Genomic DNA, 27,830 nt, shown 5'->3' with positions numbered 1-27,830 from the left:
AGAGGCGGAGACAGTAGGCTGTGGGAGAACTGGGAATGGAAGGGAAAGGAGGGAGAAAGCAAGGACTACCTGAAATTGGAGAAGCCAATGTTCATACCGCTGGGGTGTAAACTACCCAAGCGAAATATGAGGTGCTGTTCCTCCAATTTGCAGTAGGCCTCACTCTGGCCATGGAGGAGGCCCAGGACAGATAGGTTGGATTTGGAATGGGAGGGGGAGTTGAAGTGCTGAGCCACCGGGAGATCAGGTTGGTTATGGAGAACTGAGTGGAGGTGTTGTGCGAAGCGATCGCCAAGCCTGCGCTTGGTCTCACCAACGTTGATTATGCGCTGAATAATCCAACCACATTTTTGTTTGGAAGTGGAAAGAAATAATAGAAATTGCATTCATTGCAACGTGTAAAAAGAGATGAGATACTGTATTGTAATTTTGATGCATGTCATTGTGGTATATATCATGTCTTGATTGGCAAATATGTTTAGTTTGTGACTTTATTTGAAGCAGAAATAATATGTGAATGCTTCAATTACCATAATTCCGACTTGTAACTATGCACTTCGTCCGAGCACATTATCGCACGCGTCATGCAAGCCATCTTAAATGACCACCTAAATTGTCATTTGGCAACCTAAATAGCTGCCGAGGTTGCCCGGCTGGTAACAGGGAAAAAAAGTTACTAGAGAGCCCTGAAGAGGATTAAATCTACTTAACTTCATCTTCGTTAATCAAATTGTCCAGTTGCATCTCCCACATTAGCATTGGTTGTTGTGAATGTTATATTGTCCTTGCAAAGCCACCAAAGATACCCTCCAACAAATGCTTAATTGGGTAACCTCAGAACAGAAGATAGACACAAAAAGCTGGAGTAACTTATCGAGACAGGCAGCATCTCTGGAGAGAAGAAATGGGTGATGTTTCGGGTCGAGACCCTTCTTCAGACTGCCTCGACCCGAAACGTCACCCATTCCTTCTCTCTGGAGATGTTGCCTGTTCCACTGTGTTACTCCAGTTTTTTGTGTCTATCTTCGGTTTGAACCAGCATCTGCAGTTCCTTCCTACACATAACCTCAGATCAGACCTGGTAGCTCATAATGGGGGCATTTTAGAGATGTGAACCATCAGAAGCAGTAGAAATTCCAGCAGAATCGCATGGCCTAGAAAGTCTCTTAATTTGCTATTGAAATAAAGCCAAGGAGCCACCCAGTTTCAGTGATAGTGCATAAGGACATGTACAGAACAGCATCAAGCATACCTAAAAAATGAAGTGCTAAACTGGCAAAGCTTCAAAGTATTACTATGTATGTTAAGCAGCAAAAGTGCAAGAAATAAGGTGAGCTGGAAAACACACAGCCTGGAGACTACTTTAAAACCACACAGTTCTGCCATATTTGTATACAAATGGCAGATCTCAGTGAAACTCTGCATTGCTGACCCACACCATCAGCATCGTTGGGGCCACCATGGACCAGAAATTCAAGTGAATAAGCAATGGACATACCGTGGCTGCATGAAGAGGTCAGTGGATGTGTGTGTCCTGGATGAACACCTAACATCCCCAAGCTTTTCTGCAATCTTAAGGCATAGAAAGGGTAGTCAGTCAGACAGGACCCCCCCCCCAGGGTGGAAAAATCTAAGACTAGAGGGCACAATTTTATGGCGAGATGGGCAAAATTTAAAGATGTGCAAGAGCATTTTTTTTACACACACACAGAATGCATGGTCAGGTGAGGTGGTGGTGGAAAATTATGTTGAAGACGCTTTTAAATATGTACATGGATGGATATGCGTGGAATGCAGTGATGTGGATCACGTGCTGGCAGATGAGATTAGTTCATCGTGGCATCATTATTCGGCGCTGTCATTGTGGGCTGAGGGGCCTGTCATTGTGGTGTTCTCTGTACAATTGTTTCAGAGCTAAATATAGAAAGCAAACTGCAAAGGTCTCGGCCCCAAACCCCTCCGATGCACTACTGTCAACAGGTTTCCCCCTACAAATTAACACGATCGACACCATAAAGCTGCAGAAACTTTGATAGCATCTAATACAATGTTGAATATTAACTTTGGACTGTCTTTGGCTGCACTTAAGACTTCTGATCCCCCCCCCCCCCCCCCCAAACAATAGTTTTGGGATTATTAATTTGTTGAACTTTGTTTGCTATATTATCCATATGTTTGGAGTGAAGAAGGGTCTCGACCCGACACGGTCCCCTATTCCTTTCTCCAGAGATGCTCCATCCAGCATTTTGTGTCTATCTTGCGTTTGGAGGCCTGCTCTGCTGCTGCAAGTATCAATGTAATTGTGTGGGAAGGTACTGTGGATGCTGGTTTACACCGAATAAAGACACAACATGCTGGAGTAACTCAGGGAAGAAGGAATGGGTAAAGAAGGGCCCCGACTCGAGACGTCGCTCATCCCTTCTCCCCAAAAATGTCATTGTTCCTTTGTCGGTACATAAGACAATTAACACACTGTTTAAGAAGGAACTGCAGATGCTGGAGAATCGAAGGTTACACAAAAAAGCTGGAGAAACTCAGCGGGTGCAGCAGCATCTATGGAGCGAAGTCTGAAGAAGGGTTTCGGCCCGAAACGTTGCCTATTTCCTTCGCTCCATAGATGCTGCTGCACCCGCTGAGTTTCTCCAGCTTTTTTGTGTAACCTACAATTAACACACTGTTGACTTGACACTTGAACGTGACGTCCCTGCGCTGGCAACTCGCTCCTCCAGGGCCGCTGGAATGGCCCAGGCCGAAATCATTTGGCGAGTTTAATTTCCGAACGTGACATTTTACCTTGTTCGGTTCTTTGTTCGGCTAATTCTCGCCGCGGGAGAAAAGTTCTTCTTCGCAGAGGTAGCTCTCGGTTCAGAGTTGAGTGGGATGGGATTGACAGCGGCATCTGTTGATCTCTGGCACATGCGCAAGGCAGGGGAAGCAGATTGCCTGGTCCCGTCAGGGCCATCGTTGTGCTGCGTCCCGTCCCGTCCCGTCCCGCCCAGCCCAGTCTAACCCTGCCCAGCCCAGTCTAACCCAGCCCAGCGCACCGCACCGCACCGACTCCACTCTCCTCGCCTACCACTTGCGGAGCGCCCGGGCGGTCGCCAAGGTGAGTGTGGCTCCCGGAGAGGAGAGACCCGACCAGGTCTCACCTCCACACAGCCAACTTTCTGTCTACTCCTCCTGTGTCTGCCTTTTGTGTGTATGTGTGTGTTTCTTTTCCCCCCACTGAGGCGTGGCATCTTCCAACCGTCATTGATTGCATCACTTGTTGAATCTGAGAGAACAGTTTTTAACGATTCTTTTATGGCAGTCCGCAACCTCGTTGAGAACATTTTTTTTAAAGTTGTTTCCTGACACAAGTTTTGATTTGGCATTTCGAAGTGGGAGCACTTTTTGAAGGGTAGGGCGGAGAGGTGCATTTCCTAACGACTTTCTTGAAGTTCAAGGATACTCGAGGGTTTTTCCTGTGTGAAATCGGTCTTTTAAACCCATTATTTTATTTTGCAACGGACTCCGGTCGTGTTGAGATGGATACAGCAGGCCTGTCGATGGTAGTATTTTGTTGATTGTCCGTGGGTGTGATGTAGGTTGTGTTCGCGTACCACCCGGTACTGCCTTGTCCTGGTCTCTCGTTGCGATTGGATTAATCCTCCACCTAACGCCCGAGGATGAGAACACCGTTATGGGAAAGTGTGGTATATCACGGGAACAGGCCTCTCGGCCCACGATGTCTGTGTCGAACATGCTGCCAAATTAAAACTTATTCATTCGGCCTACACGTGAGCCATGTCTCTCCATTTCCCTGTTTATTCATTTCCTTCTCTAAGAGCCACGATCGCATCTGCCTCTGCCGCCACCACGCCTCGCAACGCGTTCCAGACACCAACACGCTCTATGTAAATACAAATGCCCTACACGTCTCCTTTAAACTTTCTCTCTCTGACCGTAAAGCTATGCCCTCTAGTAGTTGACATTTCCACCCTGGGGAAACAGTTTCTGATTGTCTCGCCTATTTATATCTCTCGTGACTGTGTAAGCTTCTATCGGCCTCAGACTCCCGCACCCCAGTGAAGTCGATCCTAGTTTGTCCAACCGCTGCTTATTGCAATTATTCTCCAATCCAGGCAGCATTCTGGTAAACTCCCCTGTACTCGGTTCAAAACTTCCACATCCTTCCTGTAATGGGGCAAACAGAACTACACACATTTCTCCACATGTGGCCTAACAACTTTTTATAAAGCTGCAACATGACTTCCTGACTATCCTCAATGCCCTGACTGATGAGCAAGCATACAAAGGCAGCCATTGCCACTCTATCTAATTGTGTTGTTGCTTTAAGGGAGCTATGTATGGATTTGGACTATCTGTACATCAATGCTGCTTTAATGTATACCTTACTCTCACATTTGACTGCCTAAATTGCAACACTTCACACTTGCCCAGATTAAAATCTCTCATTTCTCCTCCCTTATCTGTGACTGATCTAATGTAGAAACAAACAACCTTCGATTCTCCAGCATCTGCTGCAGATGCTGGTTTTGTACTATAGATAGACACAAAGTGCTGGAGTAACTCAGCGGGTCAGGCAGCATCACTGGAGAAAAAGGATGGGTGACGTTTCCAGTTCTTTGCATTCGGACTCGGAAGCAAAGAACTGCAGATGCTGGTTTATAACAAAGATAGCCCCAAAGTGCTGGAGTAACCCAGCAGGTCAGGCAACATCTTTCAGAGAAAGAATGGGAACGGTTCTGACCTGAAATGTCATCCATCCTTATCTCCAGAGATGCTGCCTGACCCATTGAGTTACTCCAGCATTTTGTGTCTACTGTAATGGATCTATATCTTTCTGTATCCTTTGACTTAATCCTGTATCCTAGGCCTTTTCATTGTCCACGACCACTAATTTGTGTGTTATAGTGTGGATAGTTACTAACCAACCCATCTGCATTTCTGTCTAAGGTAGACAAAAATGCTGGAGAAACTCAGCGGGTGAGGCAGCATCTATGGAGCGAAGGAATAGGTGACGTTTCGGGTCGAGAAGGGTCTCGACCTGAAATGTCACCTATGCTTTCGCTCCATAGATGCTGCCTCACCCGCTGAGTTTCTCCAGCATTTTTGTCTACCTTCGATTTTTTTTTTCCAGCATTTGCAGTTTTTTCTTATGCATTTCGGTCTAAGTCATATATACACAGATGCATGCATAAACACAAACACACACACACACACACACGCTCACTCACACACACGCTCACTCTCGCGCGCACACACACGCTCACTCTCGCGCGCGCACACACACGCTCACTCTCGCGCGCGCACACTCACTCGCTCGCGCGCAGACACTCACTCGCGCGCGCACACACTCACTCGCGCGCACACACACTCACTCGCGCGCACACACACTCGCGCGCGCAGACACTCACTCGCGCGCGCACACACTCACTCGCGCATAGACACTCACTCGCGCGCACACACACTCACTCACCCGCACACTCTCACTCGCGCGCACACACACACTCACTCGCGCGCACACACTCTCACTCGCGCGCACACACTCTCACTCGCGCGCACACTCACTCACTCGCGCACAGACACTCACTCGCGCACGCACACTCTCACTCGCGCGCACACACACTCTCACGCGCGCACACACACTCACGCGCGCGCACACACACTCACGCGCGCGCACACACTCACTCACTCGCACACACACTCACTCGTACACACACTCACACACACTCACACACACATACTTACACACTCACACGCACTCCCACACACACTCACTCACTCTCACTCGCACACACACTCACTCACTCGCGCGCACACACACTCACTCACCCGCACACACTCACTCGCGCGCACACACTCTCACTCACCCACACACTCTCACTCGCGCACACACACTCTCACTCGAGCACACACACTCTCACTCGCGCACACACACTCTCACTCGCGCGCGCACACACACTCACTCGCGCGCACACCACAGACTCACTCACCCGCACATTCTCACTCGCGCACACACACTCTTCTCACTCGCGCACACACACACTCTCACTCGCGCACACACTCTCACTCGCGCACACACTCTCACTCGCGCACACACACTCTCACTCGCGCGCACACTCTCACTCGCGCACACACACACTCTCACTCGCGCACACGCACACTCACTCGCACACACACACTCACTCGCGCGCACACACACACTCACTCACCCGCACACTCACACTCGCGCGCACACACACTCTCACTCGCGCACACACACTCTCACTCGAGCACACACACACTCACTCGCGCACAGACACTCACTCGCGCACACACACTCTCACTCACCCGCACACTCTCACTCGCGCACAGACACTCACTCGCGCACACACAGACACTCACTCACCCGCACATTCTCACTCGCGCGCACACACTCTCACTCGCGCGCAGGCACATTCACTCGCGCGCAGGCACACTCACTCGCGTGCAGGCACACTCTCACTCGCCTGCACACACTCTCATTCGCGCACACACACTCTCACTCGCATACACACATAGCCACTCTATCACCTGCGGGTACACATGCACTCCAGCACTGATCCCAGATCTCCAGAAAGAAAGTCTCCCCTCCACCTCTATCCTCTGTCTTCAATGGTGAATCAGAATCCAAGCAACCCAGTCCCTGTGCATCTTAATCTGCTAGATCAGCCTACCATGTGGGAGCATTTTTATGTTGCTTTTTCAGAACCCTGGGGCCTTCTAAAAAGGTACCTTTCAGTAACTGTTAGTATGGGGAAACAAGAAATATGGCCAGGACAATGGGAGTTCTGCAAAATGCATTTAAGATGACTAATTTAAGGTGTCTTGGGAATAGTACTGTTATGAGTCAAAGCTTTAGCCTAGATTTAGAAGTTTTTTCAGTGTGAGCCTTTTTTTAACTCAAGAATATTACGACACATGTTGGCATTATCAAGTAGGAGAAAACTAGAACAACTAGAACAACGTAACAGGTCAGGCAAAGGTGAAATGGACCGTCAATGTTTTGGGTCAAGACGCATCCTCTTGACTGAATGGGTATGGTGACGTAGAGAGCAAAAAGAGCAGAGGAAGGTGGGGCAGGAGCTAGCAAACGATAGGTGGATTCAGGTGAGGGGTGCATTGGTGGAAGGAGTCGGGGCGGGGGGGGGGGGGGGGGGGGAAGAAAGGGATGAGGCTGGGATGTGATAGTTTTGTTTAGAGATACAGCGTTTGTAAACAGGCCCTGAGGTCCACAGTCCGCACCAATCAGCAATCCTCATGCATTAACACAGACCTACACACACAAGGGGAAATTTACACTTATACTAAGTATACAAACCCAAGCCAATGAACCTACAAACCTGTATGTCTTTGGAGTGTGGGAGGAAACCGAATACCTTGGAGAAGCCCCACGCAGTCTCGGGGAGAACTTACAAACTCCGTATATACAGCACCTGTGGTCGGGATCACACCTCGGACTCGGGTGCTGCAAGCGCTGTATGGCAGAAACTCTACCACTGTGGTCAATACACTGTGGTCGAGGTAACTAGAAGATGTAGATGCTGGATGAAAGGGGACGGGATGTAGAAACTGGATGACAGGGGATGGGGTGTGTGGGAAAGAAAGTAATAACTGGAATTACCTGAAGTTAAATAAGGTGCTTTTTCCCTCTAATTTCTGTTTGCCCTCACCATGGTAGTGGAGAACGTAAAAAGGTTCATATGGGAATAGGGAGCGGAATTGAAATAGCTGGCAACTGGGAGCTCCATGTCGGATGAGGATAGAGCACAGGTGCTTGGCAAAGTGATTGCCAAGTCAGCGTTTAGTCTCATCAATGCAGGGGAGGTAACATCATGAGCAACTCATGCAATAAACTTGATTAGAAGAGGCGCATGTGCAATTTTGGTTCTCCTGGAAGGGCAGTTTAGGTCCCTCGATGGTGGTGAGGGTTGAAGTGCAGGAACAGGTTGCAGGTAAAGTGCCCCAGGTGGGGAAGGGATGACCGACTCAGAGAATCACGGAGAGAGAGCTCCCCCAGAAAATAGAAAGGGGTGAGAAGGGGAAGCTGCGACAGGTGGTGGGATCACAGTGTCACTTGTCTAATATGTCCAAGGATGATGTACTGGATGCGAAGGCTGGTGAGGTGAAATGCAAGATCCAAGAGGGCTCTCTCCCTATCCTGTCTGGGGAGAGGAGGATGTGATGTACAAGAAATGGTAGAGATGCAGGTGAGGGCAGCATCACTCACAGTGAGGTAAGTCCTGTATATTCTGAAGGAAGGAAGGCATCTCCACTGTCCTGACGTTGAATGGCTCATCTCGAGAACAAATGAGGCCGAGGCGAAGAAACAGAGAAGGGGATGGGATCCTTACAAAAAAAAGAGTGAGAACGGATGTCTAGTAATATGGATGTAAGGGAGTTTGTTGTAAATGCCAATGAATACGTTGTCTCATCAGATGGAGACAGAGATTGAGAAAGAGGAGAGCGGAGTCAGAAATAGACAATAGGTGCAGGAGTAGGCTATTCGGCCCCCTTGAACCAGCACTGCCATTCAATGTGATCATGGCTGATCATCCCTAATCAGTACCCTGTTCCTGCCTTCTCCCTATATCCCCTGACTCTGCTATCTTCAAGAGCCCTATCTAGCTCTCTCTTGAAAGTATCCAGAGGACCGGCCTCCACTTCCCTCCGAGGAAGAGAATTCCACAGACTCACAACTAACTGTGTGAGGAAGTGTTTCCTCGTCTCCGTTCTAAATGGCTTACCCCTTATTCTAAAACTGTGGCCCCTGGTCCTGGACTCCCCCAACACCGGGAACATGTTTCCTGCCTCTAGTGTGTCCAAACCCAAAAGGGCCAAGTGAATCCCTCTCTCCCACAACATACCCTGCATCCAATTTCGCCACTTGTATTCTTCTTTCCCACAACACTCTGCATCTTCTTACCCAGCTTTTCCTCATCCATTCTAGCCACACATCACTCACCCCTCCTATAAGTTCCCTCCACTGCTCGCACCTGCCCACCCACCTCTTGTATTTGTTCCCATAATCCATCATCCCTGCCCATCAGATTCCATCATCTGCAGCCACTGGTTACGCTTGTCTACCAAGTTTCGACATCTGTTATCCCCACCCCTCTCCCCCACCACTAACTCCATGCACCATACAGCCTTTCTCACCTGGTTCACCTAACATGTGCCAGCTTCTCTCTATACTTTCTATTTCCCCTCCATTCTCAGTGCAGAGGAAGGATCTCAACCTGAAATGAAGTCTGTCTGTTTCTCATCACAGGTGCTGCCTAACCTGCTGAGTTCCTCCAGCTGTTTGTTTGATTTTTTTGCTCCAGATTCCAGCATCTGCAGCCTTTTATTTCTCCAGTATCAAAAAGGAGTTGTCTATATTTTAAACTTTACTCAATTTACTCTAACATTATTGAAATTCATAATGTGGATAGATGAAGAGACTAGGCAATAAAATTTGGACTTTGGTTGTTGTTATTAACAAAAGTTATGTGGAACTTGCATCTCAACGAAGTGATTAAGGAGCCTAACTAACCATCCATTAATTGTATTGCTGGTGTCTGTTTCAAACACAACATGCGGTGGTGGGTTCTGCATTTTTGTTATTCTTTCACAAGAAGTTCCTCCTAAATTCTTTAATTTTCAGTGACCATTTATAATCCCTATGGTCACCTTTTTTGTCTGATAATTGAGTCAGTTAACAATTTTGCACATTTTTATCAGGTTTCCTCAGTCTTCAAGATTATGTGCACTTTTCTCATCTCCATTTATGATTTTACAATTAAATTTTGGGGTAAGGTTTTTTTTCTTTTGCTTTTAACCTTTATGGCGCAACAGTAGAGTTGCTGCCTTACAGTGCCAGAGATCCAGGTTCGATCCTGGACTAACGATGCTGTCTGCATGAGTTTGTACGTTCTTTACTCTTGCATGGGTTTTCTCTGGGAGCTCTGGTTTCCTCCCACTCCAATGACGTACAAGTTTTTAAGTTAAAGGTAGACACTTAATGCTGGAGTAACTCAGCGGGACAGGCAGCATCTCTGGAAAGAAGGAATGGGTGATATTTTGGGTCTAGATCCTGCTTCAGACTGAAGTTTTTAAGTTAATTGGCTTCAGAAAGGTGTAAAATTGTCGCTCGTGTGTGTAGAATAGTGCATGGGGTGGTCGCTGGTCAGCGCGGACTCGTTGAACCGAAGGGCTTGTTTCAGGGTTGTAAGTCTAAAGTGTAAACCTATTTTGTTTCTCTATGTTTTAAATACTTCCTTATTAGCAATCTGCTTCTGCTATACAAACCAATATTTATTTGCCCCATCAGCACCCTCAAAGTAATTTACTCGACTGCCTAATGCTTTGCTCTTTGTTCTTTTCAAAGTTTTGGCGGAACACATCTGAGATTTGGAATGAGGAAACACTGTAAATATGGGAAGCAAGAGAAGGACAAAGGGAGATAAGCTTTGAAAGCACCTCGGGTTCATTAGCAGCAAAACTCCTACGGTCTTGAAAGATGTTTCCTAGGTCACCACAATGAAAGCACCTCGGGTTCATTAGCAGCAAAACTCCTACGGTCTTGAAAGATGGCTTATAAATACACTTCTTTTAACCACCTTTGATGATTCAAATTATTTTACCAACTCACCTCCTTGCAATGCTGATCATTGAGTTTGTTGCTGAAATCAGTCAGTAAGATATCAGTCACTTTAGTCACGCTTTTTCACACAGAGAGTGGTGAATCTCTGGAACTCTCTGCCACAGAGGGTAGTTGAGGCCAGTTCATTGGCTATATTTAAGAGGGAGTTAGATATGGCCCTTGTGACTAAAGGGATCAGGGGGTATGGAGAGAAGGCAGGTACGGGATACTGATACATTATTTTGCAGTTGTTGACATTCACGTGCTATTGTCTCTATATATTAAGGGTATAAATGCAAAAATGGATTGCATAAGATTTATTGCTTTAATTGGTATCAGAAATTATCTTAGTTTAGTTTATAGATAACGGAAACAGGCCCTTCGGCCCACCATGTACGCACCGATCAGCTATCACTGCACAGTAACACTATCCTACACATACTAGGAACAATTTACAATTTTACAAAGCCAATTAACCTAAAAACCTGTACATCTTTGGAGTGTTGGAGGAAACTGGGGCTCCCGGAGAAAACCCACACAGGTCACTTGGGAGAACATACAAATTCCATGCAGACAAGCACCCATAGTTAAGATTGAACTCAGGTCTCTGGTGCAACTCTACCACTGCGCCACCATGCAGTCTATCTAGGTTGATGGATGCAAATAAGTAGAAGCAGGAGGTGTTGTTGGGCCCATTGAGTCAGTTCTGCCATTCAGCAAGATCATAATGGATCTTTTTACTTCAAAGACTATTTTCTCCACCGTTAGCATATCTCAGCAATTATCTGTTTAACCTTCCAATTTACACTCTTGCCTCAGTGCATTTCCAATAAACCAGAATGCTGTAGTTTGACATGGATTTGTCCATTCCCTTGTGCAATTCACTATATATGTTTCATTGCTCTTGCCAATAAATAAGTACTTATAGTCTGTCTATTTCAGAATAATACATCTTGGGTGAAATAATTTAATATATTAGGCAATATTTCTAACTATCTATACATAATTACTTCACAGTAGCTACTGTGCAAGGAGGTGCAGACACGGTACATTTTACTCTTTAATCACATTCCCATCTATTTGAGTTTTACTGTAATGTCCATTTCAGTATTTGAATGTCTATTGTGGTAGGGATACTGTGACTAAATTGCCCTTCGCTTGATTCCATTTTCAGTGTCTTTTTAATAGAATCCTCAATAAGCATCCTTTCACTTTTTTTGTCAACACTTTTTTTACCACCAAAACTCTTATTTGTCTCTTAACTTTGTGGGACCTGGAGGTGTTTTCTACGTGACTTGATTTCTTCAGCATTTGTAAAATTATATTGATACTGAATGCTGTTACGTCGGTAGTAATGGTAATTCTGAGGTTGATTTTGAAATATCTTTGTGAATTGAATTACTTTTGGTGTTGTCTGATTACTGGATTGTCCAATAATTATTTCTGTTAATTGACGTGATAATTGATTTTGTGCTAACATATGTACATTAACAAAATGGATGATTGAAATCCTTCTTGGAGATGGCAAAATTATTATAGCCTGTGCAATAGCAAATAATAAGAGAACACAGATGTTAAATGTTAATTTATTGATGTGTAGTTTTGACATATTGATATGTCTTGTTGGCTTTTCAAGGGTTAAACTACGATATTCCTGTCTGAATATTTAAGTTTCTAAACATGGTGTAGCCAATCGTTTGGATGAATGTTGGTTGAAGGGAATAATTTACTTCAGTATGATGATGCCTGAGCATAAAAGAGCAGATTTGTTTTAAATTAATTGACAACACGTTTTGTAATCCATCAAGCATGCTAGTGATTTGTCTACGAATAGTTTGGCGATGCTTGCCTGGGCAGCAGGTGTGTGCATATGTATCCATTGTAATGAGCTTCAACTCCCAAAATTAGGGTAACTTTATTTTTCAGAATGACTCTTAACTTGTGCATTCCTGGTTTTCTTCACATTAATCCATTGCAGTCAAGGATGACTTGCCTCCTCTTGAATTCTGTGGGGGTTGAAGTAATTATGAGGGTCAACCTAAGGACTCATCTTCTGCAGATGAGGTAGTTGGGATGCTGATGGAAAGGTGGTTTACAATGGTGCTTTAAAAGCTACTTGAGCAAGTTCCTGGGCCTGCTTGTCACACATGAAAGGACACACTTGATTCAACCTTTACTATTATGCTAGAATTATTAATATCTGCAGTAGGAATAATGAAATGTTCATTTCTAAACTGTTTCCTATTTTAATATTTGTTTAAAATATTTGTTTAAGCCAGGTAAATGAAAGCAAGATCATCCCTTTCTTCCCCTCTGCCTGGTTTAATTAAATCCCAACATGTTAAACTGGTTTAGAATTTTATGCTTGATAATGTGTACAGCAAATAATAATGGAATTAATTAATTTAGTTATATGTCATAACACAAGTACTATATTGCTGACTGATAATGTTTTCATAACTTGTATAGAATTTTGTGTGACACTTAAATGTTGGCGCACAAATATCACATGTATAAGTTTCTTTGGCTTTTGAATCTGTATTATTTCCATTTCTCCACTATCCTTTTCTAAGTTCTTGTGTTGGGCCAGTTACTGCCTCCTACCAGCCTTTGTGTGTCATTTTTTTAATCTGCTGACAAAGGGAGTGATATATGTAACTATTTGCCTGTTTTCTTCATCCGTCTTGTGAACAGGAGCTTATAATGTTTATCCCTTTTTTCCAGAGCCAAACCTGAGTAATGAGAATGATTATTGTACAAAATGACTCAAATATATTGCAGAAAAGATTATTTAATATAGGTTGAATTGTTGAGCAATACATTGTTGCTCTGATGGGCAGGAAGCATACCAGATTTATAATATTTACAGAAACTCGGACGCACAAAACCCTAATGCCATAAGTGAATAGTTACGTTAGTCTTGTCTGTTGGACGTTGAAACTGAAATGAACGACTATCTTGATCTAATTTTTATTTTGGATTGATATTTTGATCTTTAACTTTGATCTTTAGATTTCATAAATATCGATATTTTTATCATTAAAAAAATTTATGCTACATATAGAGCTGCTTATTCTTCCAAATAACTCCATTCACCATGGGGACCCATCCACCCCATTGAAAACCTTTGAACTATCTTTAATCAGACTTTACTGGTCTTTATCTTGCGCTAAACCCTTTATCCTGCATCTGTACACTGGACGACTTGATTGTGATAATGTATAGGCTTTTCATTGACTGGATAGCATTCAACAAAAAAACTTTTCACTGTACCTCTGTACATGTGACATTAATAATCCAAACTAAACTGTTAATTTCTTAGTTCAGTTTGAGGAGATGGACAGGGCACCTTTCTTCGGTTCTCTACTGTTCCTGTCTAGTCAAATACATTAAAAAAAATACTAGCGTGGCTTGTGTTTGTTGTTGCCATCCTTGAAAGAAAAGAAAACCTTGTTTAGTTAATAACCTTTTCACCCAATGAAATGGTTCAAGGTTAATCTTTGAAGCATTCTGGCCACCAATATTCTGGTTCTGTGTCCCTGTGCGATATGGTGTGACAATCTTTGGCATGCAAGCCTTTTTCATGTCAATATTAAAAAAGTAATTTGCAGCTCTGATTTGACATTTGCTGACATTGCTGACAGCCCAATTGCTGACATTATTGTCTCTGATTTCAATTCCAAAAATAAAAATTCCTTAACATTTTCAGCACAGAAACTATCCGGTATCGAGTTTTGCTCCAACAAATTTCCTCTCTCCTTATTGCAATATATGTATATTTATATATTGCACTTGTTCTATTCGCATCCTAGCTAGCCTGTGCAGGTATATCATGGAAAGTGTGGTGGATGGTCCTCATCCAGGCCAGAGAAAACTTCCCCTTGGTTTGATTTAAAGCAGTGAGGCTGTTCAATGACCAGTCAGCACATAATCATGGCAAGGAAGAGATCTAGAGGCCATTGGCAGGGAGTTTCTGAGACAATCGGAGATCTCCATCGTGGTTTTGTGGCTATTGAGTGAAAAGATGAATTTTGGCAGTTCTGATTTGAGGATTTGCATTTCGCCAGAGATTGGTTACTGACCCGTTTTGACATTCTGGACAACTTTAGCCATTGTGCTGGATTTCGGTGGGGAAGGTGATCCCTGTTCTAAACTGTTTTCCTCCTGAATGCAACAGATGTAGGAGGATCTGAGCCAGTGAGCTTCCTGCACCAACTCCACTGGAGGTTATATCAGATGCCTGATTCTTAACTCCCCAGTGGATCTTGTGATAGACAATAGACAATAGGTGCAGGAGTAGGCCATTCAGCCCTTCGAGCCAGCACCGCCATTCAATGCGATCATGGCTGATCATCCCCAATCAGTACCCCGTCTCCCCATATCCCCTGACTCCACTATTTTTAAGAGCCCTATCTAGCTCTCTTGAAAGCATCCAGAGAACCTGTCTCCACCGCCCTCTGAGGCAGAGAATTCCACAGACTCACCACTCTCTGTGAGAAAAAGTGTTTCATCATCTCCGTTCTAAATGATAGGCAAGACTTATATTATGAATGACTTAACAGCATATTTCAAGCTGGATGGAACAAATCATGTCACCCTTGATGATATCAGGGCCAGAAGCTATATTGCCTAAACTGAAAATGGAAGCATAACAAAACTAAAAAAAATTGTGATTAATTTTGGGGAAGTAATGAATCACGTGATGTAGAATTGGTGGCGCTTTTTAAAAAATTCGTTTAATAATTTTGAGATGCACCAAAGTGTCAATTTTAAATGCAGTTCTGATGTAGGAAAGACAACATTAGTAAACTGTGTGGTCTCAAAAGCAATGACATGAGGATGATAGCATAATCTGCTTTCGCCTTGCTGGTGGAGATGGATAAATATTGGCACAAGAAACTTGCTGTTCTGTGAATAGTGCTTAGCCTGCGTAGAGTCAAATCAAATACTACTGGGGTGGTACGGTGGCGCAGCGATAGAGTTCTGCCTTGCAGCACTTGCAGCGCCGGAGACCCGGGTTTGATCCCGACAACGGGTGCTGTCTGTAAGGAGTTTGTATGTTCTCCCCGTGACCGCGTGGGCTTTCTCTGAAATCTGCAGTTTTCTCTCACACTCTGAAGACATACAGGTATGTAGGTTAATTGGCTTGGTGTATGTGCAAATTGGCCCTGGTGTGTGTAGGAGAGTGTTAATGTGTGCAGGGATTACTGGTCGGCACGGACTCAGTGGGCCAAAGGGCCTGTTTCTGCACTGTATCTCTAAACTAAACTATTGAGGTGTTTTACCAGAATGAGGCCTGGATTAGGGAGTATTAGCTAAAGGGAGCCGTTGGACGAACTTGGATTGTTTTCTCTGAAACATTGGAAATTTCAGGCAAATCCTAAAGAAGCATATAAAATTATGAGAGGCATAGACAGAGTAGAAAGCCCAAACCTTTTGTCCCCAGATGGAAATATTAAATACTGGAGAGCAAAGCTTTAAGGTGAGAGGGGCAACATTTAAAAGCGATATGCAGGGCAGTTTTGATTAGAAAGAGGATGATGAGTGCCTGGAATGCACTACAGGAGATAGTGGTTTGAGGCAGATACGATAGTGGCATTTAACATACGTTTTGGGTGGGCATATGGATATGCAGGGAATTGTAACAAAGGTTGTCAGAGGCTACGGCATGATATGGATGAGATGGAAAATCCGGCAGAATTTAATCCTGACAAGTGTGAATTGGTGCATTATGCACAGCACAATGGGGTAGGACATGTATTGCAAATGGTTGAGTCCCAAGGAATGTTCATAAACTGAAGGCCTTTGGGTTTAAGTCTATAATTCCCTGAAAGTAGCAACACAGGTTGGTGGGGTGGTGAAGAAGGAATAGGTTGGAGCATAGAAAATAAAAGTTGAGGGGTTATGTTCCAACTTTACCGGGGACTGGTTAGATCATACTTGGAGTATGGTGTGCAGTTTTGGGGTCACTGCAGTAAAGTGTGGATGGAGTTGCACTGGAGAGAGTGCAGAGGATATTCACGTGGATGTCACCAGGATTGAAGGATGTTGGTTATGGGGACAGATGAAATAGGCTGGGCTTGTTTCTCCTGGAGCGAAGGAAGCTATGGGGTGATCTGAAAGGTATATAACATTACAAGAGGCTCAGATAGGGTCGATGGTCATCTTTTTTTTTGCCCTGGCGAATGTATAAAAAATGTGGGCATGAATTAAGGTGAGTTTTAAAATGGATTTGAGGGGAAATTATTTTTTTACACGGTAGTTGATAGCTAGAACACGTGGCCAGAGGAGATGGTGGAACTGGAGATAATTGCAATGTTTAAGAGATATTTAGACTGTATATATGGAGTCTGTATGAAGTTTGTACATGCTACTCGTGTCCGCGAGGGCTTTCTCCGGGTACTCCGCTGTCCTCCCACATTCAAAAGGCAGGCAGGTTTGTAGGTTAATTGGCTTTGGTAAATATTGTAAGTTGTCCCTAGTGTGTAGGATAGCGTTAGTGTACAGTGTATGGGGATCGCTGGTTGACGTAGACTCAGTAGGCCGAAGGTCCTGTTTCCATGCTGTATCTCCAAAGTAAACTAACAAAACTCTGACTTTGCTGTTAATTTTATATTGCTTGGTGTGAATGTTCTGCTTTCCAAAGAAGTTTAGATGCTGGTGCATGAAGCATTCCACGTATTTTGTGGTATGGATTTGCTGTTCAACTCTTGGTATGCATTGTCTACACCCTACACCATGGAATATTGAGAAAGTTCAAGTTCAAGTTTATTGTCATGTGTCCCTGATAGGACAATTAAATTCTTGCTTTGCTTCAGCACACAGAGCATAATAGGCATTTACTACAAAACACATGAATAAATAAACTAATAAAGTGCAAATAATAAATAATGGGCTATTAATGTTCAGAGTTTTGGCCGAGCCAGGTTTAATAGCCTGATGGCTGTGGGGAAGTAGCTGTTCCTGAACCTGGTTGTTGCAGTCTTCAGGCTCCTGTACCTTCTACCTGAAGGTAGCAGGGAGATGAGTGTGTGGCCAGGATGGTGTGGGTCTTTGATGATACTGCCATCCTTTTTGAGGCAGCGACTTCGATAAACCCCTTCGATGGAAGGAAGGTCAGAGCCGATGATGGACTGGGCAGTGTTTACTACTTTTTGTAGTCTAAATGTATCTAACATGAGTTTTCAACTTCGGAGCTCTAGTTGGAAGTTTCAACATCATGTCAGTGGTGCACTACTCTGCACTTTTCTCAAATGATTTGTCAGCTTCTTCTTATAGAAGCTGACCAAAGCTATTGATCACCCTAAATCCATGTGGTGCTTCTACATTACAAGTGATACGAAATAAATTTTCTACATTTCTTTTGGCACAATTGAGTGATCCTTCTGCAAATATCCATTCCTTGAAATCCACCTCCTACACATCAGATTCCAAAATGTACAAAAGCATTCTCTATACCTCCCACTTATTTCATCCTTGGTCCTCCATGTAAATAAAGTTAATAGCAATTTTTTTTTTAAAGACCTGTTGTTAATGTCATAAAATAGTTTAATTCTGGATAAATCCATTCTTCTGTGAAAAACAGATTTGAGTACATTTGGCCTTCACTTTTATCATGAATAAAAGCAAAAGAAAAGAGAGTTAAGAATGAATCAAGAAATGTTGCAGCATCTATGTAATGCTTTGTGAGACATCAGTAACAGCCCTTGGTATGAATATTGATTCCTCTAACTTCAAGAAACTCAGGCATTCCCTCTCACTGCATCCCTCCCCTACCCAAGTTGCACCATATTCCCCTTTTCACCCAACAACAGCTAACAATGGCCTGTTTCCTTTACTTCCATCATTACTTCGAAGGGGGCACTGTCCTGTGCACGGCTGCCCTGCCAGCAGTTGTCTGTCTTTTCACCGTTTTATTTTTATTTTTAGTTAGTTAAAGTGTTTTGTTTGGAGGTCTAGACTTTTTTGTGTGGGGGGGTGGGGACTGCCTTTCAGGGTCCCTACCTGGTCGGAGAGGCAGCTTTTCTCCAGGCTGCAGCTTCGACCCATCCTCGCGGCCTACCAGCGGGCCTGTCGTGGACCGCCCAGAACCTCGGCTACGGCGGCGGCACAGCGCTGGAGCGCTATCGTGGAGCGGGCGATGCCTTGCCTGGGTCGCCGCGCTGGAGCTCCAGTGAGCTGAGCTCCGGGAACAACATCGCGGAGCTGCGGGACTGTGGAGTGGCCATCTGCGGGCAGCGGCGCCGAACTTTACTCCGGGAGCCTGGGATCCCGCGACGAGATCGCCAGTTGTGGAGCTCCAACCGGCGCGGCTTTGTCAGCTTCGGAAGCTGCGGCCTCCAGTACGGAGGCGGCCGTTCCAGGGTTCCCATGCCGCTGTGAGGACTCTCCCGACGCCGGAGCACCACCACCCGGCGAGAACGGCCAGGAACATCGGGCCTCCGTAGAGGCAACTGTGGAGGCCTCAATAGGCCCGACTATGGGTGAACTGGGGTTGGGGACTGGACTTTGTGCCTTCCCTCATGGTGGGAGCCATTGTGGGGGGATGTTCTTTGTGTTTAAGACTCTCATTGGTGTTATGTCTGTATTCTTTCTTTGTGTGCTGCAAAATGGCAAAAAGCATTTCACTTCATTACACCTCGGTGTATGTGAATGTGACCAATAAAATACCTTTGATACTTCTTTGCACATTTGTTATTCATTATATAGAAACATAGAAACATAGAAAGTAGGTGCGAGAGCAGACCACCAGGTCCATCGAGCCCGCACCGCCATTCGCTCATGGCTGAACACTAAACAGACACACTTACCCACAAACAGTAGACACAAGACACAGAAAACAAGACACTACCCTCCCCTTTATACCGCTATCACCCCTCTTCACCCCAAGAACCTCGTGATCTCCTGGGGGAGGCAAAAAACCGGATAAAAACCCAGGTCCAATTCGGGAAAAAAATCCGGGAAATTCCTCTCCGACCCCAATCTAGGCGATCGACACTTGTCCAGGAGATCACTCAGGTCTTACTATACTAACCATACCTAGGTCCATATCCCTGCCCTCTCTATATTATACTATATCTCTCATTTCTCTTTCCCATGACTTTCGGTCTGAAGAAGGGTCTCGATCCGAAACGTCACCCATTCCCTCTCTCTAATTATGCTGCCTGAGTTACTCCAGCTTTTTGTGTCTATCTAGAAAACAGTTTTAGACTACTTGTGAAGAGCCATATTTGGAGGTAATGCAACATGTTTTTCACCACATCTTGGTTTGCATGATGACAATAAATGAATATCAACAACACAGCAGTAGAGTTTCTGGGATATGCTCCGGTAGATCATGACACTTCACTCCATCCACTTTTTTGCCCAATCTCATACTTTTTGTTTTGATCCTCGCCCTGCATAGAAACATAGAAATTAGAAATTAGGTGCAGGAGTAGGCCATTCGGCCCTTCGAGCCTGCACCGCCATTCAATATGATCATGGCTGATCATCCAACTCAGTATCCCGTACCTGCCTTCTCTCCATACCCCCTGATCCCCTTAGCCACAAGGGCCACATCTAACTCCCTCTTAAATATAGCCAATGAACTGGCCTCAACTACCCTCTGTGGCAGAGAGTTCCAGAGATTCACCACTCTCTGTGTGAAAAAAGTTCTTCTCATCTCGGTTTTAAAGGATTTCCCCCTTATCCTCACCTCACCTCACTTTGGGCTAACTTCACCTTTCTCTTTCTCTTTCTATTTGATATCTCCAACCAAACCGATTCAACATCGTCTAAGCCAAGGTTATTTCTCACTATTATACTGCTGTCATGCTCCACTAACAAAGCTGACTTGCCTTTTCCTTTTTGCTTGTTCTTCAGAAATGTAAAGCAGTCAGAGCATTTAACTTCCAGCCTTTATCACCTTAACTCTATAGCTCTACAAATTATACTTATTTATTTTTTTATTTATCTTTTATTGCTTTAAGTATGCCTCATGATCCCTTTGCAATTTCCTCCAGCATACTGCAATGCAAGCTATAGCGATTTATGATCCCGAGCATGCCCAATCTAAATGAATTGCATAATGCGTTCAATGAAAGCACTATTGTCTATGCTGCTTTTATGAGCCTGGTACTTGAAGGAGCTAAATTTGTGGAATTAACCATTGTGGATCCTCTTTGTTATATACCCATTGATTTTGATTCTGACGGTTGAATTAGCCATTATGTGCAACAAAAATGTTTTGTACCACTGTATTGCAGTCATGCAAATTTAGAAAGGACTCGTATTCAGTGTCTAGGTTTAATGTAAGCAGTTGTGAGATGTTTTAAATAGTTTCAATAGCAATTGATGCATTTCATGCAATTAGGCTTATCTACAAAATATAATGCGATTCCTAACATGTGTACTCAAAAAGATGTTTCTGTTCATGAGCACAAGTTAATGAAAAGCATGTCAAAACTTGGAGAAAGGCATAGGAGGAGGATTAGTTTCATTATTCTGTTGGTCTCAAACATATTTCGCCCCTCTCATGGATAGATTATTGCAACAGTATGGAAGTCGACAAAGGGAGATCCAGGACAAAATGTGAATTATTGAACTCCTGCAAGGTAGAGGAGGACATTAGTAAAACCTGTACGGTGGGCAAGTGACTGGGAATTGGATTTGAAAATGGCTAAATATAAGGTAATGTATTTTGGTAGAAAAAAATTACTACTTGGAAGAGTGAGTCTTAGTGTGTAAAGTAGATTAAAGGATCTCAGAGCACAAATACACAATAAGTTGCACATCTGCTAAATTAATAATAATAATAATAAATACTTTATTGATCCCCTCGGGGAAATTCAGATGTCCAGAAGCCAACAACCAACAAACCCACACATTCAGAACGAAAGTAGACAAAAAACACATAAAATTCACTATGGCCAATACTTGAAAGCAATAAATACTTAAAAAGACCCAATAAATAATTATAAAGTGCAAAGCATCCCCATACATCCCCAGAATTTCATGGAGGGGGTGCCCGTAGTTGTCGAGGATGGCCTGCAACTTGCTCCTCATACGCCTCTCGAGCACATCCACAACAGAGTCCACTCTTCCTCCCCCCCGCACCCCAGCACTGAGCTAGCTCGTTTTACCAGCTTGACCAACTTCTTGCTGTTCTTAGCACTGAATTTGTTGCCCCGGCATACAACAGCATAGAAAATGACACTTGCAACCACAGTATAGTAAAATAGATAGAGCAAGTCATTGCGCACATTGAAGGATCTGAGCCTTCTGAGGATAAAGAGTCTGCTCTGTCCTTTGTTGTAGAGGGCATCGGTGTTGACTGACCAGTCCAGTTTGTTATCGAGGTGCACTCCCAGATATTTATAGGTCTGCACCACCGCAATTTCCACCACTGCAGTGTTAACCGGCTGAAGGGGGAGCTTGGACTTGCCAAAGTTAACAACCATCTCTTTGGTCTTGGTTGTATTCAGGATGAGACCGTTCTCTTTACTCCAGACACAGAAAGCACTGGTCAAGTCCCCGTATTCCTCCTCATGTCCATTCCTTACACATGCCACAATCGCTGTGTCATCTGAATATTTCTGTGTGTGGCATGTGTCAGACTTATATTTGAAGTCTGCAGTATACAGCGTGAAGAGGACCAGGGCCAGTATACAGAGGAAGAGGACCGTTCCCTGTGGGGCTCCAACATTGCACACCACTGTCCCGGAAACACAGTCCCTCAGCTTAACAAACTGTGGTCGACCCATCAGGTAGTTGTATATCCAGGAGATAAAGGTAGAATCCACCCCTATCTTCTCAAGCTTGGCTTTCAAAATCAGAGGTTGGATGCTGTTGAATGCACTTGAAAAGTCGAAGAACATAATCCTCACGTAGCCACCTGGTTCGTCCAAAAAGGAGTAAATCCGGTGCAGCATGTAGAGGACTGCGTCATCCACACCAGTGTTCTCATGGTACGCAAACTGTAGTGGGCCGAGTACGTGCTAGACTGGGGTCTCAGGAGACGAATAAGTAGCTGCTCCATAGTCTTCATGATATGAGATGTAAGGGCCACCGGTCTGTAGTCGTCCATCTTGGTCGGCTGCCCTGCTTTGGGAACCGGCACAAGACATGATGTTTTCCACAGACCTGGTACCCTCCCCGACTGGAGACTCAGGTTGAAAATGGTCTGGAGAGGCTCCGCCAGCTGAGCCGCACAGTCTTTCAGTCACCTGAGACATACACCATCAGGGCCAGCTGCTTTACCAGGGTGCAACCTCCTCAGCTCAGCTCTCGCCTTGTCCACCGTGAAGAACAGTTGAGGAGATGCCGGCATAGGAGGTGCTGCAGATGTGGTGTTGGGGGGGCTGCCTCGTGGAGGTGATGGTGGGGGAGAGGCTGCACCGGTGGAGGTGGGAGGGGATACCAGATCAAACCTGTTATAGAACAGGTTAAACTCATTGGTCTTGTCCATGTCTCCTGACGGCTGGCTTCTCTTCTCCTTGAAGCCAGTGATGGTCTTCATTCCTCTCCACACCTCTTTGATGCTGTCGTGCTGCAGTTTCCTCTCCAGCTTCCTTTTATAGTCCCCTTTTGCCTGCTTCAAGCTCCTTTTCAGGTCATGCTTGTTGGGAAAGCAACAACCAGTTTTTACTGGCACAACAACATCCCAGCAGAAGTTGATGTAGTTCGTATGCATTCAGCCATCCTGTCGATGTCTATACTGCTGTTGAATTCCTGTGGCTCTATTTGTAGAAGGGTGGGAAAGCATATATATATTAGGCCACTGCTTTAAAATGTGAACAGTTCTTCAGAATCTGTGTTGAATGCTACTTCATGTAATTATTCTTGCTGTGTTTTATACTTAAAAATTGAGGTATCGGGAGGAATTTAATGGGGCAAGAAGCATTAGGCTGGTGAGAGGAGGAGAGCCCCCGTCCCACTTAGGAGACCTAAACAGCAACCTCTGGTGACCTTGCCCGCCACCCAAAAGAAAATCAAGGTCGAGGTGACCTGCAACCTCCTACCACCTCCCACGCATATGTTGAAAACCTTCCTCGACTATGAAAGAAAACCGGCTTCGACTAGACCTGCGACTAAAAAATTATCGATTTTTAAAACGGCAACCTATTTTTAGTCGAGGCCGGTTTTAATTATGATGAAAAAATAGCAGCAACCTAGATGAAGCCTCGACCACGCGGAAACCACTTTCGACCATTAGGGAGAGTGACCAAAACCTCCGGTGACCTCATGGAAACCTTGGGTGGTGGGCAAGGTCACCAGAGGTTGCTGTTTAGGTCTCCTAAGTGGGGCAGGGGCTTTATCAACATTTTGTAGAGCAACCTTGAATCCGACCGGATGCAGGGCCTCAACCAAAAACATTGACAATTCCTTCCCATTCCCACTACCTGTCAACAAGAATCAAGAGTGTTTTATTGTCGTATGTCCCGGACGGGACAATGAAATTCTTACTTGCTGCAGCACAACAGAATATGTCAATGCTGCTCGAATGGTTTTCATTCAGTAGTTCATTTCTTTGCTCCTAATTCCAGCATTGGCAGTCTCCTGTGTCTCTGTCTTTATATTAAAAAAAGGTGTTGAAGCACTGAAGAAGATGCAGAGAAGATAGACAGGCATGATATCAGAGAAGTAAGAATATGCCCCTTTCAAAATGATGAACAGACTGGGTTTCTTCTCTTGAGAAAAGGCAATTGAGAGGTGACCCAGCATTGGTCACCAATGTAAGATATCCACAAGAGTTCTGATAGAGAATTCAGAAGAAATGTATTTCTCAAAAATATGTTGCAAGTGTGGAATTCGTTAGCATGGCGAGTGATTGAAGTGAATAGAATATGGATGCATTTAGGAAGCAGATGGATATGCAGATCGCACTGTTGCGATTAAAGAGTTATGCTAAAGAGATTTAGCTGAGGTAAAGCAAGAGGAGGCTTGCATGGAGATAAAGTGCCAGAATGGGCATGCTGAACTGAATGACTTGTTTCTGTGCCATGAATGCTATGCAAAGAATGTTTTTACCAAACCAATTCTTCAGGCTTGCATGGGCAAGAAGATAAGTGGTTTCAATTTTTTTTTTTCAACTTCTGAACAAATAACATTTTTCAGTCTCTGAAAATGCTTACCTTATCATAATCAAAAATGTAAAGCTTTGCCATATACAAAGCTTATTTATTCATGAACTGTGGGTGATAACCATCCACCACAAAGTTCATACGTTTTAACAGCAGAATTAGGTCATTCTGCCCATCAAGTCTACTCTGCCATTCAATCATGGCTGATCTTTCTTTCCCCCTCAACTTTCTCCCATAACCCTTGACACCGGTACTTATCAAGAATCTGATAATCTCTGCCTTAAAAATATCCATTGACTTGCCCTCCACAGCCTTCTGTGGTAATGAATTCCACATATTTATCACCCTCTGACTAAAGAAATCTCTCCTCGTGCTGCTCCGACCACAGGCCACATTTTCTTTCCAACTTTGTCTGATTGACTGAGTAAAGCTGTCAAGAAGCTGAGCAATATCGTAATAAAATGTCAAATTATGTCCTTATGCCCTCTGGTACTTGATTCCATTGCCCTGGGTTAAAAAAAAAAATAACTTAAAAAAAAAAAACCCATATCTATTCCTCCTTATGATTTTATACATCTCTATAAGATCACCCTTCCGCCTCCTACGCTCCAAGGAATAAAGTCCTAGCCTGCCCAACCTCTCCCTATAGCTTAAGCCCTAAAGCCCTAAAGAGTGGTGAGTCTCTGGAACTCTCTGCCACAGAAGGTAGTTGAGGCCAGTTCATTGGCTATATTTAAGAGGGAGTTAGATGTGGCCCTTGTGGCTAAAGGTATCAGGGGTATGGAGAGAAGGCAGGTACAGGATACTGAGTTGGATGATCAGCCATGATCATATTGAATGACGGTGCAGGCTCGAAGGGCCGAATGGCCTACACCTGCACCTATTTTCTATGTTTCTATGTCCTGGCAACTTCCTTGCAAATCTTCTCTGCACTCTTTCCATCTTTACACCATATGTCCTGTAGCAGGGTGATCAAAATTCAATACAAAACTCCAAATGTGGCCTCATCAATGTGACAATAAACTAACTAATCTTTTAGATCCTCTAACATTCCACAGGGCCCCCCCATTCACTGTGAAGGTCATGTCTGGTTTGACTTCCCAAAATGCAAGACTTTGCATTTATCTGCATTAAACTCTATTCGCCATTCCTCAACCCACTTGCCCAGCTGATCATGATCCTACTGTAATTTTTGATAACCATGTTCACTATCTGCGATATTACCGACTTTGGTCCGATTTGCAAACTCACTAATGGTGCCTTGTACATTCTCAAACAAATCGTTGATATAAGCCACAAACAACATTGGGCCCAGCACTGAACCCTGAGGTGCACCACTAACCACGAGCATCCAATCTGGAAAAACAATCTTCCACCATCGTCCTCTGCTTTCTTCCATGAAGTCAATTCTTTATCTAGCAATTGTTTAAGAAAGAACTGCAGATGCTAGAAAATTGAAGGTAGACAAAAGTGCTGGAGAAACTCAGCGGGTGCGGCAGCATCTATGGAGCGAAGGAAATAGGCAACGTTTCGGGCCAAAACCCTTCTTCAGTCTGAGCAGGGTTTCGGCCCGAAACATTGTCTATTTCCTTCACTCCATAGATGCTGCCACACCCGCTGAGTTTCTCCACCACTTTTGTCTACCTTCTTTATTTAGTAGGCTAACTTTCCCTGGATCCCATGCAATCTAACCTTCCAGAGCAGCCTACCACGTGGAACCTTTCAAATGACTTGAGAAGTCCATATAGACAATGTCTATGGCTTTTCCCTTGTCACCCCTTTTGTTTACTTTAAAAATAAAACTGATTTGTATGACACTATCTCCACGTACAAAACCATGCTCACTATTGCTAATCAGCCCATATCTACCCAAATACATGCATTTCTTATCCCTCAGAATCCTCTCCAGTCACTTGCCTACCACAGATGTTAGACTCACTGATCTATGGGTCCCAAGATTTTGCTTGCAACCCTTCTTAACAAGAGGCACAACTCATACCCTCTAGTTTTCCAGCACCTCGCTTGTATCTAACAATGATTTGTATATCACAGCCACAGATCGTGCAATTTCTTACTTAGCTTCCCACAGTGTCTTTGGATATATCTGATCAGGCTCGGGAGATTTATCTACCTTCATACTCTCCTCAACCGTAATACGATTGTTTTTAAGACATCCCCATTAACTGTTCCAAGTTCCCCAGCCCTCGAGTCCAATTCCAAGGACAACAGGAGATGCCCTCATTGAGGGCCTTGCTCAACTTCTGCTGGTCGACACATAGATGACCACTTTGGTTTCACTCTCTAGTTATCCTGTTTCCCAAAAAGTACATATTTTTGGATTTCCCTTAATAGTTCCTTAATATTATCTGCCCGAGCTATCACCTGTTTCCTTTTCACACAGAGAGTGGTGAATCTCTGGAACTCTCTGCCACAGAAGGTAGTTGAGGCCAGTTCATTGGCTATATTTAAGAGGGAGTTAGATGTGGCCCTTGTGGCTAAGGGGATCAGGGGGGTATGGAGAGAAGGCAGGTACGGGATACTGAGTTGGATGATCAGCCATGATCATATTGAATGGTGGTGCAGGCTCGAAGGGCCGAATGGCCTACTCCTGCACCTAATTTCTATGTTTCTATGTTTCCTTTATGGCCTCCAGTGTGTGTAACATTTTATTTTTGTTGACTTCTGAAAACAATTATTAGAAACTAAAGAGGAAAAATGTTCAAGATTTGACTTTAAATTCACTTTCAGTGTCATATGTTAATCTGTTTCAGAACTTTTGATTAAGGCACTTGAGATTTCCATGGCTTCCACCTGGGAGAAGATAAGAGATTTTTATGACTGGGCTGTAGAAAATGGAGGTAAGTTAAACAGCACAGTGTGACCTTGAACCCAACTTGTTCCCATTTTTAACAGGTATATGCTGGTATGATTTACAGAATGAAAGTGCGTTATCGATTTTACAGTTTACAGTTTGCTTGGCATCAGCAATTTCTTCACTCTCTTAGTGGATGGGGCTGAATTATTTTTGCTCCATTGAATGGTTCAGAAGATTGGTCCAGGGCCTGATCATATATCCAAGGACATTGCAGGAAACTAGAGAGGAAATTACGAGAGCCCTG

At 44.2% G+C, this 27,830-nt stretch overlaps 1 protein-coding gene across 1 annotated transcript in view; it reads left to right on the top strand.

Moving 5' to 3' along the window:
- Positions 1–3,002: 3,002 nt before the first annotated feature.
- LOC129700868 (elongation of very long chain fatty acids protein 4-like) overlaps positions 3,003–27,830 on the top strand; it is a 54,733-nt gene continuing 29,905 nt past the window's right edge. Inside the window, exons 1-2 of the mRNA XM_055641634.1 lie at positions 3,003–3,106; positions 27,483–27,569. Coding sequence (XP_055497609.1) covers positions 27,512–27,569 — 58 coding nt within the window. The 5' untranslated portion in view covers positions 3,003–3,106; positions 27,483–27,511. The remainder of the gene's footprint in view (positions 3,107–27,482; positions 27,570–27,830) is intronic.

This window comes from Leucoraja erinacea, chromosome 10, assembly GCF_028641065.1.
Source record: "Leucoraja erinacea ecotype New England chromosome 10, Leri_hhj_1, whole genome shotgun sequence".
NCBI classification, from domain to species: domain Eukaryota; kingdom Metazoa; phylum Chordata; class Chondrichthyes; order Rajiformes; family Rajidae; genus Leucoraja; species Leucoraja erinaceus.
This window is presented reverse-complemented; position numbering and strand designations above follow the sequence as displayed.